The 16,623-nt window shown below is 38.7% G+C and overlaps 2 protein-coding genes across 2 annotated transcripts; both read right to left on the bottom strand.

Moving 5' to 3' along the window:
- Window positions 1-2,344: 2,344 nt before the first annotated feature.
- On the bottom strand, window positions 2,345-7,440 carry LOC117674584 (C-X-C chemokine receptor type 2-like). The gene is made up of 2 exons (XM_060687261.2): window positions 7,392-7,440; window positions 2,345-4,126 (listed from the first exon to the last, which is right to left on the bottom strand). The coding sequence occupies exon 2, from the start codon at window positions 4,103-4,105 to the stop codon at window positions 3,017-3,019; it is 1,089 nt and encodes a 362-aa protein (XP_060543244.2). The 5' UTR covers window positions 4,106-4,126; window positions 7,392-7,440; the 3' UTR covers window positions 2,345-3,016.
- Window positions 7,441-11,407: 3,967 nt separating this feature from the next.
- LOC117660367 (C-X-C chemokine receptor type 2-like) lies at window positions 11,408-14,436 on the bottom strand. The gene has a single exon (XM_034408408.3). The coding sequence runs from the start codon at window positions 14,430-14,432 to the stop codon at window positions 13,344-13,346; it is 1,089 nt and encodes a 362-aa protein (XP_034264299.2). The 5' UTR covers window positions 14,433-14,436; the 3' UTR covers window positions 11,408-13,343.
- Window positions 14,437-16,623: the final 2,187 nt, after the last annotated feature.

Raw genomic sequence — 16,623 nt, 5'->3', positions numbered from 1 at the left:
AATGAGTGTTTTGTGACCCGTAAAGCACTTCTTGCTATCGCAAAATGAGGCATCCCCACCCCTGTGGTCAAATGATCTGGGTGCTTGGAAATCTGTTCTCACTTACAACTGTTCACCAAATACCTTGCAATCATGTGGTCGCCATTTGCAAACTTTTCTGCTGACTTCCAGAAAGTCATTGTGGAAGCTGGCAAGGAAGGCTACAATTCCTTGCCAGCTTCCACAAAGGGAGCTCTTTGAGAGTGAAATAGCTGTTTGCTGAAAAAGAATCTCAACTGAGAAAGAATCTCAGCTTTGTGTGGAGCTATGATTCTCTCCCCCTCCCCACCGAAGATAGACTTTAAAGAACAATAGGACTACCTAAAGAGGTCAGGGGAACTCCTCCAGCAGAATGCAAAATGCAGAAATGACAGTCAAATCCCAAGATCTGAGCTCTGTTTCTGCAGTCCTTCAGAGGAGTTCCCCTTCACACATGGAAGGGAGCTGAACTCAGCAAGCAGCCCTTTTGCTTCATCCAAATAATGACCTGGAAGATTGCTTTATGTCTGCAACTGGAAATGCCAGGATTGCAGTTGTTGAGCAAAGCAGTCACATGGGCATCAATGGGGGGTTTCAAATTGTTTTACTACCTGTTCTATAGGTGTGGCTTGGTGGGCGTGTCATGGCTTGGTGGGCGTGACTTGGTGGGTGTGGCAGGGGAAGGATACTGTAAAATCTTCATTCCCACCCCACTCCGGGGGAAGGTTACTGCAAAATCCCCATTTCATCCTGATCAGCTGGGACTTGGGAGGCAGAGAATAGATGGGGGTGGGCCTAGTCAGAATTTTTACTACTGGTTCTCCAAACTACTCAAAATTTCCACTACCAGTTCTCCAGAACTGGTCAGAACCTGCTGAAACCCACCTCTGATGGACATCTTTCTTAACAATCACTTTGTGCAACTACCAAGATTCCAGACCCAATTGTAGTGATAAGCCAAAGACTATAGCACCTGTATTGTGGTGATCAGAACCAGACACAATATTGACTGTTATGGTCTGACCAGTGGAATAGAGTGGAATTATCAGTTACCATGATCTGAACACTGTGCCTATGTTGATGTAGTTCAACATTGCACTACCTCTTTGGGCAACTGAAACATTCTGTTGGCTAACACTTAACCTGTTGTGAGCAAGACACCAAGATTTTTCTCACAAATATTGACTTTATTTATTCAAACATTTATATCAGCATTCCCCAACCTTTGTGGCCCAGTGGGTGGGACAGGGGAACCAGGCCATGCAAGTGGTGGGCCGGCTTGCACGCAAGCAGCTCGACTTGCACAAGTTGAGCTGTGTGCACATGTGCATATGTGCTGGCCCGCTGCTCATACCGGTCGAGCTGTGCATGCACTCTTGCACCCAAGTCTGCTACTCGCAGGGCCCGGTTCCGAATAGGCCATGGCCCAGCAATGACCCATGGCCCGGAGGTTGGGGACCCCTGATTTATATAGCCACCCATCTTTCAACCAACTCTGGGAGGCTCCAGAATGAAAAGTACTACTGTTGAGCCAGACATTGGCTTGTAGTTATGTGTCTGGGTTTTCCACCTAACCTGACATATTTCATAACTGAACTGCATTTATTGGAAAAATGGGACGAGACAGAGGAGCAAAGCATAAAATTGTACAGTCTGTGCTACTGTGAAATGTGTCTGTTTTCTACATGCCAAGCACCAGGTTCTACCTAATTTTAAATGCTCTCAATAGAAAGTGTATACTATCTGAAGCTTTCCCTCTGGGGCATTCTTCCAAATGAGCAAGTTGTTATAACATATTTAGGATACATAGAATATCTCATATAAATGTAATATTCTTTTGATTCCATTCAACTGTGTGTTTTTCAGAAACAATTCACTGTGTGCTTTATACCCAGAAAATATAAGAGATATAAAATAGATAAGGAAAGAATCTTGATTAATGTAGCATGTTATCTGATAAGACATATTTTGCCTAGACAAGGTTAGCAAAAAAAAATGGAAAATCAAAGTATACTTAATGTCTGCCAGTTTTTCAAATTTGAAATATCTACATACCAATGACACCTGAGAAGGAAAGGAGAGAAACTTTCTCCCTAACATCACCACCAACAAATATAACTATTCAGTATAGAGAGCTCATGCTAGGACCACAACTATCCCTCATTACCCAATAGATATGTGGCTCAACAGGACTTTCATATTGATTAATTGGGAGATAGCAGTGCTGAATTAATGCCCCCCATCCCTCCATTGGACATATAACCCTTTTCCCCCTCCAGATTAGGATAGAAAGTCTTTGTATAATTTAAAAAAAAAACTGCATTGATCTAGTCATAAGTGCACAGGCAAAATTATTTTTATTCAGATGCACAAGCGTACCAAGTATACAATATAAAAAAGACAGAAGGAGAAAAAAAGGGGGAGGGGATCAACATTTTTGCTACTTCAACTTCTCTCTAATGTTTATGTTTAGTAAAGCTCAAGTGAAAATGTGGCTTCATCTACCTAAATGCCTGCTAGATTTTGATTTTGGACAGATGGGCTGTAGAAAAAAACAGATTTTGTGTTCCATTTATAAAAACATTCCATAGATACAAACTGGTAGACTTAATTTGAAAAGGGGCAATAGCCTGATCTTAAGAGAATAATATTTTCAGATGTCCAGAATGTGATATATTTTATTTAGATTGTTTGGATGGCGGATAGCTTGACTATGACTCTGGCTTTCTTACTCTTTTTTTGAATGAAAAAGATATTATATTAATATAAGAAAAGTGATAAAAATTATGGGAAGGAAGGAAATCAAGAGACCAGTCACACAACTTGGAGAAATGTCTTTTCAGAGAAATAAGCAGAGCTTTTAAAAATGACATTAATAGCATTCCCAGTGCAAAGCAAAGAGTGATCTCTACAGTTGTTGATGTATCCCCACAGAAGATGCCAGGTCACCCAGGCAGAGAATTTTTTCAGTCGCCTTTTCTTCTGGCAGGCAAGTTTATTACAGGGTAGTTGAAGTGTTACCAGAGGAACTTGAATAGGTGGATCCCTTCCTATATCGAATCAGGATCTCTTTGCTGATCATACCTCGTGAGAACAAGATCTTGAGGAAATTGTTCCGGAATTTCTGTCCTATAAAAGCGTATATGATGGGATTGATACAGCTGTGAGCAACTCCCAAAATCTCAGTACCTGACAAAGCATCATCAATTCTTTCTCGAACTGAGCAGGTGTCGTTAATGTAGCAAAGTCTCAACAAAGTATCAAAAAGCAGGGCGATGTTGTAGGGCAGCCAACAGATCACAAAGACCAGCACGACGGCCAAGATTACTTTCATTGCCTTCTTCTTTTGCTTGTTCTTCATCTGGTGGAGTCTGTGCACTGTTATTCCATAGCAAATGATCATGATAGTCAAGGGGAGGAGAAAACCAAACACCTGAGGTAAAATTCTCAATATTACCCTCCATTCAGCTGTTTGATTCCCACCAATGTTCTCATAACAAACCCTGTTAGAGACATTTGAGAGTTTAAAAGCTTCCCGGAAGCGGATCACAGGAAGTGAGAAGAGGAAGGCAAAGAGCCAGATGCCGATGCAGACAAATTTGACCCAGTGCCTCTTCTGAGTAGCGGCCCGAGTAGCATAAACTATTGCCAAATAACGATCAAAACTGATAAAGGCCAATAGGAGGACACCACTGTAGAAGTTGACTTCCTTCAGGACTGAGGCGATTTTGCACATGAAAGTGCCAAAGATCCACTCATGAGCTCGATACACAGCCCAGATGGGCAAGGTGACTGCAAAGAGAAGGTCGGCAATAGCCAGGTTCAGGAGATAAACATCAGTAACAGAATGGGTTTCTTTGCTGTAGCTCACCACCAGAATCACCAAGGAGTTGCCCAGCAGGCTCAAAATGCAAACCAGCAAATAGATAACAGCTACAATATATTTTATTGTATCTGTTGTTTGATGTTCTTTGCAAGGTTCTGTAAGTTTACCTAGGAAATCTAAAGTACCATTTTGGAAATCACTATAGTTATCTGGGCTTCCTGAAAACATCCAATCCTCCCAGTTGGCTTCGTATCCTTCCATCTTGGATCTCTTGCTGTAGACCTGTGTAGAACATGAAGCAAAGGCAGATCAATAACTTTTTCTAAGCAAAAGGCAACCTCCTGATCATAAAGTGATTCTTTAAGGCATCCAACAGAGATCAAAACTGTTCAAAAGAAAGTTAAGCTAATAGACTTTGAACATGGCACTGGGCATACACAGTTCCATTCAGTTGTTAAATTGAAGACTGCTCATCTCATGAATGCCACTGGGAAACCCTGCCTCTCTGTTAATGATGCTAAGCCTCTGTGGCACCTAGGCATCCAGCATAAATATGTGCAGGAGGAATGCACGTGTGTGAAGGATGACTTCTACACGGCCAAGACCCAGCTAAACACACAGATGACTATAGAAGGCTGAGCTGCTTTATAGCATCATAAACAGGAGAAGGAGAGAAACACTGCAGCTTTTCTAGATTCCTTCTGTCCTTGTATGAACAAAATAAAAGATCACTCTAAATATATATATATATATATATATATATATATATATATATATATATATATATATATATATATATATATATATATATATATATATATATTCCTTTATTTCCCCCCACCCAACTCCAATTTTGGATACCCTGTGGCTGATTTCAAAATAAATCTGCTCAGCAGCTGAACAAAGAAAACAACATGAGCTCCCATAGATCTGTTTAGAGTGGTGCAAGGACCTCAACGGAAAATGGTCAGAATTATTGGAATCCACAAATAAATGCTTTTAACATCAAAGTAAAACTATTCTTCATTTCAATGTGACAGATATTAGGGATTTTTAATGACGTGTAAGTATTGAAACATACATACATGATCAGAGGCAGAAGGACTGTCAAGTTTTGTTCTTGTTTGTTCTGACATATAAAGAATGTAACAATTACAAAGCATAGTTATTAGTTTGGGTGTGTCTTTTTTCTCTCATTTCCTCTGTGTATGAAGTTTTCATTATATTCATTATATGCTTATGAATAAATTCATAGAGAATGCTTGGGGGCATGCAAAAGGTGCTGCATTGATCAGGGAAAGGACTTTATATTTTATACCTTATATTTACTGTATATAGTGTATATTTTTATATTATGTGGTTTTATTTATATTTTTAATTTATGGCTAGTTTTTTCTTGTTGTATACCACCCAAAGACACATTGTTTGAGTTGGGCAGCATCATAGAACTCATAAATAAATAAATAGTACATGAAAACAGCTACTGATTAACAACTAGTGATTGTATGCCACATCAATTTTTATTCTTAATTATGAAAACACAAATTTGGGATTTTTCTAACTTCACAGAAAGAAACAAAAGGAGAAATATACTTTAATACAATCCAGAAATCTCCTTTTTCTTATCTTTTTGTACTAAATGACTATCATTCTTTGAACCTGTATATTTTCTAATTTTAATTGACTTTTATTGGGCGGGGTTGTGTATAACAATTTTAATTCATTACTCATATTCTTGAAGACCTAGGCAGTGAAAGTGCTTGATTTATAATCTCTCTAAATCAGGGATGTCAAATTGGTGGCCCGGGTGCATCACATGCAGGCCATGCCCACCCGAGCTCTGTGAGGGGAAAAAACATCATGAAACGTCATATGATGGCAACGTGATGTGGTGAGTTTCACACCTGGGCTCTAAATCATTCCTACAAAAAATGCAAATCAGAATTTACACCACTATTAAAGGTAGTTTGGGAATCTCTGTATAAGGAAATTACTTGGCAAATATTGAAGGCCACTTCAGAATATCTTCTGTATATAATTGCAAATGCTGTGTGTCACATAATGAAAAGTACTGAATACTCTGTACACCACTTTGATGACTTCCAGAACTATTGGATTATCCTTATTTTCCTTATGCTAAAAAGCAAAAGAAGACGAACCACAATCAGTGGTTCAGCTATCTTACTATGAGATCTGAAGAAAACCTACAGCTAAGAGTAGCTACTTTGAGGTAAATTCTCTTTTAAAATGAATTGAGGTTATTTTGAAAACTTTACGTTCCATGGAGCTGTTCCTATTGTTTTGCAAATTTAGTGTTCAATATTTCTTTTCTGCATTAATGAAATAATGGAAATACTAATAAAGGAGAATATTGGCAGTTCAGCATTGAAATGAAGGGTCCTTGGTGCTCTCTGATCTTGGTTGTTTTCTTGTGGATACATATTTCATTATCCAAACCAGGTAACTAACATCATTAGTAATGAAACATCTGCAGGAAAACAATGAAGTGAGGAGAGCACCAAGGACTCCTCATAATGGAAACATTCAAGCACTTATTCTGGATAGATCCTTATTTTTAACTTAAGATAGGGGATGATTCTGCAAAGGCACTCTTTGTGTACTTAAGGATGCTTGATTCCAGATATACAAGTGCCAACAATTAAAAGACATTGTGCAACTCTTTTCCTACTTAATAGACTAGAATGAGAACAAAGGTGACAAGGCATTTTCACCAAAGAAGTTTGTTCTGCAACTACCTTCATTAGGAAAAATTCATCATTGTCATTACATAGAACTGCAAAGTCTTTTCCTATTCTGTAAAGAAATTCTGATTCTGTTTAATTTAAGATGTGATTGTTTTGCATCCCATGGCTTTCCTTGTCTTCTTTGCATTAGCAGCATCCTTGATGCTTTATATTCTTGGGAAGGATTGGAGATAAGAGAAAGGGACCTACATTTTGCATAACCTTGGTATCTCTATGGCCCCCACCTCAACTCCTCAATATTATATTATGAAGGGAGTTGCATTCATCCAGCAACAGATATTATTCAGAATTCTCAAACAGCCTTTCTTCCTCAACCTGGCATATTCCAGGTTGCAAAATGCATAATCAAGTGAAGGGCTCCCAACATGAAATATTTTAATTACATATAAACAGCAGATGTCTATGTCCACTAACCATCTTTTCATCAAAATGTCTCATCTTCTACGATAGCCTTTCCCAGCCTGATAACCTCCAGATGCATTGAATAAATGTTTTCCAGAATCCCATAAATATTTTGACTGCAGATGAAGAGAACTGTAGTCCAACTCACCTGGAGGGCACTAGATTGGGAAAAAGTATTCTAGGTTTGTAATAATTGCATTTTGAGGCATAAAGGGAGTACAGCTTGAGTTTTAATAGCCTTAGCATCCAAAACTCTGTCCACAGAATTCATTTTACTAAATAATTCCTGCTCACCCTCCATTCCACTCTTAGGCTCTCCAACTTCCTGCTTATTCATTCCACTTTTATGTAAAATGAGTAAGAGCATGTTCTTTACTTACCTGCCTTCTCTGGAAAGTCCTTTTACCAATACACAAATTTGAGTCTGAAGGTTCAACCTTACCAGGAGGAACTGACCATTGTAAAACCTTTCTCCACAGTAGCCAGAAAAGAACATCAGATCCTTCTAAGTACTTCCTCAGAGAACTTGTGAATAAAGCAACAGGAAATTGCTCACACAGTTTAGCAAGTGGACATCTCAACTGTTCTAGTGCCTGTAGAATTTGCAAGGTGGACCTTTGAGATTTGCACCTCTCTGAATTTCCTAGGTAGCCATGCAAGCACCAGGTTGGGAAGACTGCTGCAGAGCTGGGGGAAAGAAAGAAAGAGAGAGAGAGAGAAAGAAAGAGAAAGAGAGAGAGAGAGAGAGAGAGAGAGAGAGAGAGAGAGAGAGAGAGAGAGAGAGAGAGAGAGAGAGAACAAACGGAAGGCAGGAAAGCAGGAAGGCAGGAAAAGGGAAGGGAAGGGAAGGGAAGGGAAGGGAAGGGAAGGAAAAGGAAAAGGAAAAGGAAAGGAAAGGAAAGGAAAGGAAAGGAAAGGAAAGGAAAGGAAAGGAAAGGAAAGGAAAGGAAAGGAAAGGAAAGGAAAGGAAAGGAAAGGGAAAAAAACTATTGGTATGAATGAAACATCAGGTATTATGCTGCAAAATGCGATGACCCATTTGCTCAAGAATTACAGAGTATAAACTATATGCTTTGTAACTTTCCTATGCTCTTATTCAAACTGGCATCTCTGAATCTCAATGCTTCATTGACATCTCTAGGTGGGAAGATGAGAAAAGGAGAGCTGAAATTTGGCAATAAACAGCAATATAAACTTGTAACTATGAAAGACAATCATACAAAGAAATAGAAGGGCTTTTAGATGAGCCTCTTATTTTGCAACTTTCCTGTTTTATTCATAGAGAAATTTACAATGCAATAATGCTGTTTTCCATTTGTAACCCCTCTTTGCTCTTATCACTGTTTTTTTTTTAACACACACACCTACCCTATCCTGTTAGGGAGGAAAGCATAGAATTGTACAATTGTGCTTTTAGCTAATAGCATTATAAGAAATTTATTTAGAAGCATTACAGTAGAAGATCACTAGAACAGGTACTTTAGCACAATAATGAAATAAGCAGTAATATTTAGAGGAACAGCATTAAAGGCAGCAATATTGAGATAGTATAAAGATGTAAAGATAGAGATGGGGTGGGCAGATGCCCAAACAGTACTTCGCCTATTTACAGCTACCCTGACTCATAAGATACATCTGATCCTTTGGGGAAAGTGTGATCCTTTGGGGAAAGCACATACACAATCCTCTTGGAAATGGTTGTTTACATACTGTGTATATGAAGTCTTGTGAGGCCTTGTATGCTCCTGGAGATGTTCATTTGGGAAAAAATCTCATGCATGATCAATCACTGAGATGAAATCTATGTTTCTGGGGCAGTATCCATCTGATTAATTGATAGCGAGAACATGGGAGAGGTAAACATTTCTTCCACCAAGTCCTGTTTATCACGAGCATTTGGGTGGCATGAATGCTAGAATAGAAGCAGAGGTGGTATTCAGACAGTTCGAACCCATTCACCCGAACTGGTAGCGGAAATCACAGGTGGGCAGAGGTGGTATTCAGCTGGTTCAGACTGGTTTGCCCGAACTGGTAGCAGAAATTGCACATGGGCCCGCCACCAGCTCTATGGCACCCTATTTAGGCATGTTTTTGAGGCCGGGTGCATGCACGGAAGGCACGTGCAAGTAAAGCACATGCGCGGAAGGCCAGACGCATGCGTGGAAGGCAGGCATGCACGCAAACTGAATTGTGCGTGCGTGCACATGGTAAACCAATAGTAACATAATGTGAAATCCACCGCTGAATAGAAGGCCACTCACCAAACTTATTTTGAGAAGGTTGAATTTATTATGGTAGCAGCTGGAAGGAGTGACTTAAATATGGTTTAATTAATTAGGATGAACTTTTTAAAAAAGATATATATATATATTGTTAGAAAGCTTTAAGTTAGTTTTGTATGTATAAAATGAGTATGTATGTATATGCAGGTATGCTGGTTTTTTTAAGTAATGCTGAACAATATCTTAAAGTCAGTAAAATATTATGGACTAGATTTGAAAATATGAGAATGGATTATATATTATTCCCTATAGCAAGGGAAGCTGAGATGGTTAAAATGTTTCCTTTATCCAAATAAGAGATTCTATTTAATTTTGTCTCTAGTTTGAAATTGCTTTCAGATTTTGTGTTTGCAATGAGGAAAAAAAATGAAACTTTGATTGTGTCTTTGTAAACTAGACAGGCTTATTGTTAGAGAAATGGCTTGTACATACTGATGTGTAAAAGCAAAAAGTTGTAGTTGTAATGTTGTTACCTTTGACCAGTGGTGGGTTCCAACCAGTGTTACCACTGGTTCTCTTCGCGCACGCGCTTTGCGCGTGATCGCCGTGCGCATGCTCACTTCACTCGCACGCATGCCAAACTTGCGCTCCGCGCAAGCACATTAAATTTCTGCCCAGCTGAGGCACAGCAATCCACTCTGCCATGCCTAACAGCTAGGCTAAAAAATGACAAATAAAGGTAGGTATAAGGCGGGAGTGGGCAACTCGCAGTCATAGAGAACCAGTTTGCTGACATCACATCATCACCACTACTGGCTCGCCCGAACCGGGCCAAACAGGGAGCAACCCACCACTACCTTTAACTGTGCCAAAGAGAGTCAGAAGTTGGTGCCTTTTTCCTTTTTTCCCCCCTCCCATTACACTATACACCCTCTTTTCTCCTTCCTCTCGTCTTACTTTTCCATGCGTTTTTTTCTTTCTATTTTATACTTTGATAAACTAATAAAAAGTTTTAACTGGCAATATATTAGTAGCACATGACAATATCTTTGGAAGTGACTTCTCATTTGTAAAACCTTTTTTCCATGTATTTTTTTAGAGCTAGAAAATCACTTTCTGACTGGTGCACAAAAATCATTTTGCTTTGTAAAACGTGGTTTCATTTGATCTGTGGTTTCAGGTTGTCTCAACATCACACACCAGAAGCTTGCTAAATGCTTGAGCAGCAAATACTCAGTAATACTGTGATAACAGTTTCAACAGTGGACAACAATTCAGCACAGGCATTTAATATTTGATTCAAAACTCTCTCCTTTGTCTTGCTCAGACCTCTTTTGTCATTCCTATTGCTTTATTTGAATATCTGTAGGGACTTTTTAGAAAAAAACTGATTGCTCTCTTATGATTCTAGCTATAACTCCTAGCATGTATTGTAGCTCATAACCAACATTTGACCTTCAGCTCCAGAAATTTAGAAGAAGTTTAGTGTCTGGAAATTGAGTCGAGATGTAGCTGTATAGAGCGGGAAAAGGAATACTGTATACTTATTGAAACAAAACCCGTATCTTGACTTCTGTGTTCCAGCCTACAGCTCAATAGGCACCAAGCAACCATCTAAACAGCAGCAGGTGAATGTGGTAGGTCAAATATGTTTGGTGACAGCACTTTAGACTGTCTTAACAGAATATTTTCTTGTTATTGTTTTTAAAAATCTTAATTTTCAAAACATCTTATAATCAGTGTGCCTGGTTGGAGAGGCTTTCTTTTATTTAAATGTTTTAGATTGCTTAACCTTTTCTGGAATAAACAGTGCATGCTTTCAAGTAAGGTGCTTAGCATAAGAGCAGTGTTCCTTAGAGTCCTATCACTGGAGTGAATTTAAATTGCGCAACAGAAAGTGTTTAGAATATTTCCCTCCCCAGACTAGCAGAGAGTTTCTCTCATTTACTCTAAAAGATCAGGAACAGGGAAGCAATTGAAGTGCATGGAATGGCAGAGAGGAATAAGAGAGACATGTGTGGTTATGTATTGTGGTGTACATAAGACCATTCAGCCCAAATTCTGAAGTTACCTACATTAGCTGTACCTCTATCTGCTATATTGCTACAGTGTTGGCCAGAAGGCTGGCTAGATACAAGCACCCAGTGTGAAGAAGCCAATGTCCACACAAGATCAAGGAAAGACAAAACTCTTTTATTTCTGTTCAAAAGCAGAAGAAGACACTTCTGAGTTTCACACCCAAGGAGCACATCAGAAATCAGGCTTAGTTATTTTTATATAATTTACCACTGGAAACGAAAGTAAGAGAATTGCCAATTGGTTACAAAGTTACTTGACAGTCACGCATGTGCACAAAGCAAAGTCATCCCATAGTACTCTATTAATTAGTTAATCTTACTTCATTATCATATACATTAAGTACCCCTCAGTATGTTTTTTATTATGCTAAAGATAAACTTTGCACTTCCAGGGATTCTTGTCCGGACACCTCTAACCATTGCTTAAGCTAAATGTCACCTTCCTTGGATCCAGTAATGGATTTGCTTGCAAAATGCCTTAGTTGAGTGACAAATCTACAACCTGTTAGCCTATACAATAGACATTTGTGATCAGCCTATGGAGTGTTTTTGGTAGACCCTTCTAGCTCTTTCTGACAGGTGTTAAAAAGTGTCCCCTAGTAGGCAAAGAGCAACTAATAGCTCTGTCTAAAGTTAATTCATAGCTTACAAAAAGCTTCTAATTACTTATTAATAAGCTAATAAAAATTAGGCAAATTTCCACTCTTCATGCAGTAAGAGGCACAGGATATTTCAGTGGTCTACATCTTCTATGACAACACCAACAGTGGTAGCCTCATTTAGCCAAATGCTAGGCTCTGCCATTAATCAACAAAACACAAGAGTGTGAAAAATCCAATAGTTATATAAGGTCTTCTGTTTAAATTCCCCCATTTAAGCAATCTCACAGAATTAAAGTAATCCTTCTGGGATACTAATTATGAAAAGATGGATCTTGAGAGGACAGCATCTCTGGTACAGATCAAAGTTCAAAAGGACTTCTCTTAGCTGCAAAATCATATATATGAAAGAATGAAGAGCTGCCATGTAGCTCCATGACAGGAGAATGAAACACACTGCATCTTTTGTTGATTTTTCTCTGAATAGTTTCTCGAGGAAAATATCTTTCTGACTCAGACATATGCCAATTTACAGCTTAAATTATTTTGGATGTATTATAATTATTATTTATGGAGTCTATGGAAGCATTCATAGAAAATATGGAACAAATTATGGAATAAGTTGAAGTCTGAATTACTGCACTTTGTCAATGACATGTTAGGATTAAAATCATTTGTTAGAATTGATACAAATAGAGAGACTATAGAAAGATGCCCAAGGCAATTCTTTCCTATCAGAACTGCCTGAGTCATTTACAAAGCACCTTCTATCAGCAGAGGGAACTACTGGTTGATTTAACAGATATTCCAATATTCAGCCAATTTGTCCCTGCAATTGCACTTGTGGTCAATTAAAGCTTATTTATGGGGGGGGGAGAAACCCTTCCCTCCCTCTTTCTCAGTATGTGGGTGAGGGTGGGACCATTAAATCCAAATTTCTGTTAAAACCTAATGCATGTCATGTAACTAAAGTTAGGTCATTTGTGTAATAATTTTATATAAATGGGTCCATTTGCAGTAAAATCTCTGTTTAACAGACAAATCCTTAATGGAGATGAAGTCAAAACTAAATGTTTGATTATATGCAAAGTCTGTTCAGCTGCGATCCAAAAGCCAAGCTTTTATATCAAAGTATCTACAGTTCTTAATACATTGCTTAGGATTTAGGACAATACAATGTCCTAAATCACCATATTAAAATTAAAAAAGTGATAAAAATTATGGAAAGGAAGGAAATCAAGAGACCAGTCACAAAACTTGGAGACATGTCTTTTCAGAAAAATAAACAGAGCTTTTAAAAATGACGTTAATTAGCATTCCCAAATCAAAGCAAAGAGTGATCTCTACAGTTTTTAATGTATCTCTATGGAAGATGCCACATTGTCCAGACAAAGAATTTTTTCAGTTGCCTTTTCTTCTGGCAGGCAAGTTTATTACAGGGTAGTTGAAGTATTACCAGAGGAAGTTGAAAAGCTGGATCCCCTCCTATATCGTATCAGGATCTCTTTGCTGATCATACCTTGTGAGACCAAGATCTTGAGGAAGTTGTTCCGGAATTTCTGTCCTATAAAGGCATATATGATGGGGTTGATACAGCTGTGAGCAACTCCCAAAATCTCAGTCCCTGACAAAGCATCGTCAATTCTTTCTCGAACTGAGCAGGTGTCGTTAATGTAGCGAATCCTCAACAAAGTATCAAAAAGCAGGGCGATGTTGTAGGGCAGCCAACAGAGCACAAAGACCAGCACGACGGCCAAGATTACTTTCATTGCCTTCTTCTTTTGCTTGTTCTTCGTCTGATAGAGTCTGTGCACTGTTATTCCATAGCAAATGATCATGATAGTCAAGGGGAGGAGAAAACCAAACACCTGAGGTAAAATTCTCAATACTACCCTCCATTTAGTTGTTTGATTCCCACCAATATTCTCATAACAAACTGTGTGATGGGGATTTGAGACTGTAAAAGCTTCCCGGAAGCGGATCACAGGAAGCGAGAAGAGGAAGGCAAAGAGCCAGATGCCAATGCAGACAAATTTGACCCAGTGCCTCTTTTGAGTGGCGGCCCGAGTAGCATAAACTATTGCCAAATAACGATCAAAACTGATAAAGGCCAATAGGAGGACACCACTGTAGAAGTTGACTTCCTTCAGGACTGAGGCGATTTTGCACATGAAAGTGCCAAAGATCCACTCATGAGCTCGATATATAGCCCAGATGGGCAAGGTGACTGCAAAGAGAAGGTCGGCAATAGCCAGGTTCAGGAGATAAACATCAGTAACAGAATGGTTTCCTTTGCTGTAGCTCACCACCAGAATCACCAAGGAGTTGCCCAGCAGGCTCAAAATGCAGACCAGAAAATATATAAATGCTACAATATATTTCATTGTATGTGTTGTTTGATGTGATTTGCAAGGTTCTGTAAATGGACCTAGGAAATCTAAAGTATCATTCAAGTAATCACTATAGTTATCTAGAATGCCTGACAGCATAATCTCGTCCCAATCGAATCTGTTGTCTCCCATCTTGGATCTCTTGCTGTAGGCCTGTGTAGAACATGAAGCAAAGACAGGTCAGTAAGTTTTTTCTAGGCAAAAGGCAACTTCCTGATCATAAAGTGATTCTTTAAGGCATCCAACAGAAATCAAAACTGTTCAAAAGAAAGATAAGCTAATAGACTTTGAACATGGCACTGGGCATACACAGTTCCATACAGTTGTTAAATTGCAGAATGCTCATCTCATGAATGCCACTGGCAAACCCTCTTCCTGCTAATGACGCCAAGCCACTGTAGCACCTAGGCATCCAGCATAAATATGTGCAGGAGGAATGCAGGTGTGTGAAGGATGCAGTAGTGGGATTCAAATAATTTAACAACCGGTTTTCTAACTGAAGTGGTGCGAACTGGCTGAATCCCACCACTGGAAGGATGACTTCTACATGGCCAAGACCCAGCTGGATTTGTTTAGGTGGAGATGCTAGACTTTATGTTAACATTTGTTTTTTTTATGTTTTGAATTTCTATCCGCAAAAGATGTAATGGGAAATTGAATGGAGCTTGTTAAAGGAATGTAAGCGTGGTAACCATTTATGACCGGATCGAGACTTTGTTCTTAAAAGTTATATTTTATGTTTATGTTTGGGGGGGAAAAATATTTACAAAAAAAAATAAATAAAAGAAAAGGGCTGTCAATTTTATCTTTGTTCTGACATATAACAATTATAAATCATAGTCGTTAGTTTGGATGTGTGTTTTTTTCCCTTTTTTCTAGTCTTTTATTTCATCTGACTATGACATTTATTGCTTATGTAATTATTATAACTAGATTTGTAGGCAATTGATGCATGGGGGCAGGCAAGAGGCATTGCATTAGTTAGGGAAGGCACTTAGGGGAATGGAAAGAGTCAGGGAGGGTGTGTAGGCATGCACAAGAGGTGCTGCATGGATTGGGGAAACCAGGAGAGGCAGTGGGGGAGGGGAATACACAGGGGCAGCACAGGTTAGGGGAATGCATAGGTGAGAGGGTTGGGGTACATGGGTTGGGTAAAGTACCCTGAGGTTCCATCCTTCCCTTCCCTTCCCCTTCCCTTCCCTGTAGACACATAGCCTACTGGGAAGTGGCTGCTGCTGGGTAGGAGAGGGAGTGAGGGATTGAGAGATTGGCTAGGAAACTGTCACAGAGTATTGAAAATGAAGATCGTATTGCCACAATAGCAGCACAGCAGTGTAGCAACATCCAATAGCACTGAAGAAGCCACAACATCCCCAAATTTCACATCCTCAGGAGTCATGGGTCTTGGATTTTGGATATATTCTATAAATCAGCACATCTGAGGTACCTCGGTTCAAAAACTATTGCCCTATTTTGCCCTATTTTGCCTAGTTAACAGTCATGAAGTGGGAGTTTGACAATTGATGAGCCCATGGCCATTTGAGATATTTCATAAGACACCAAAGGCCTGCAAGGAAATCTAAACTATATGATAGCATTTCCAACAAAAGCATCCAGCAAGTTTTTTCCCCATACAGTTTAAGAATGGAAATGTCCTAACAATCCTTTATATTTTATATTTATATACTGTATGTTTCAATGTTATGTGGTGTTTTAGTTTTTGGCTAGTTTTTTCTTGTTGTATATCACTCAAAGCCACATTGTTTGAGTTGAGCACTATATATCTGGTAAATCAATTCACAATACAGGAAAACAGCTACTGATTAACAAGTCATGATGTGACTGTGTGCCCCAGCAATCTTTATTCTTAGTTATGAAAACATAAACTTGGATTTTCTAACTTCACAGCAAGAAAGAAAAGGAGAAATATACTTTCGTGCAATCCAGAAATCTCTTTTTTTCTGATGGTTTTGCAATACATCAGTATTGTTCTTCTTTGAACCTGTATATTTTCTAATTTTAATGAGCTTCTCCTTTTGATTGCGGTTGTTTTTGTGTATAACAAAATTAACATAACAATGTTAATTTTTTATTGCTAAATAACAGTAAAAAATAAAAATAACAATGTTAGTGCATTGCTTATATTCTTGAAGACCTAGGCAGGAGAAGTGCTTGATTTACAATCTCTCTCTCAATCATTCATACAAAAAAAGGCAGAACAGAATTTACAGAGCTCTTGAGCAGCCAAGGGTGGCTTGGGAATCTCTGTATAAAGACATTACTAGGCAAATATTCAATGGCACTTCAGAACATCTTCTGTATA

The sequence above is a fragment of the Pantherophis guttatus genome, chromosome 1 (assembly GCF_059756535.1).
Source record: "Pantherophis guttatus breed Tessera chromosome 1, ASM5975653v1, whole genome shotgun sequence".
NCBI lineage: Eukaryota > Metazoa > Chordata > Lepidosauria > Squamata > Colubridae > Pantherophis > Pantherophis guttatus.
Note: the sequence above shows the minus strand (reverse complement) of the source record. Positions and strands in the feature narration are given on the sequence as shown.

Excerpts from the sequence above, each read along its gene's own strand:
- LOC117674584 (XM_060687261.2), bottom strand. The coding sequence starts at position 4,105 with ATGGAAGGATACGAAGCCAACTGGGAGGATTGGATGTTTTCAGGAAGC.
- LOC117660367 (XM_034408408.3), bottom strand. The coding sequence starts at position 14,432 with ATGGGAGACAACAGATTCGATTGGGACGAGATTATGCTGTCAGGCATT.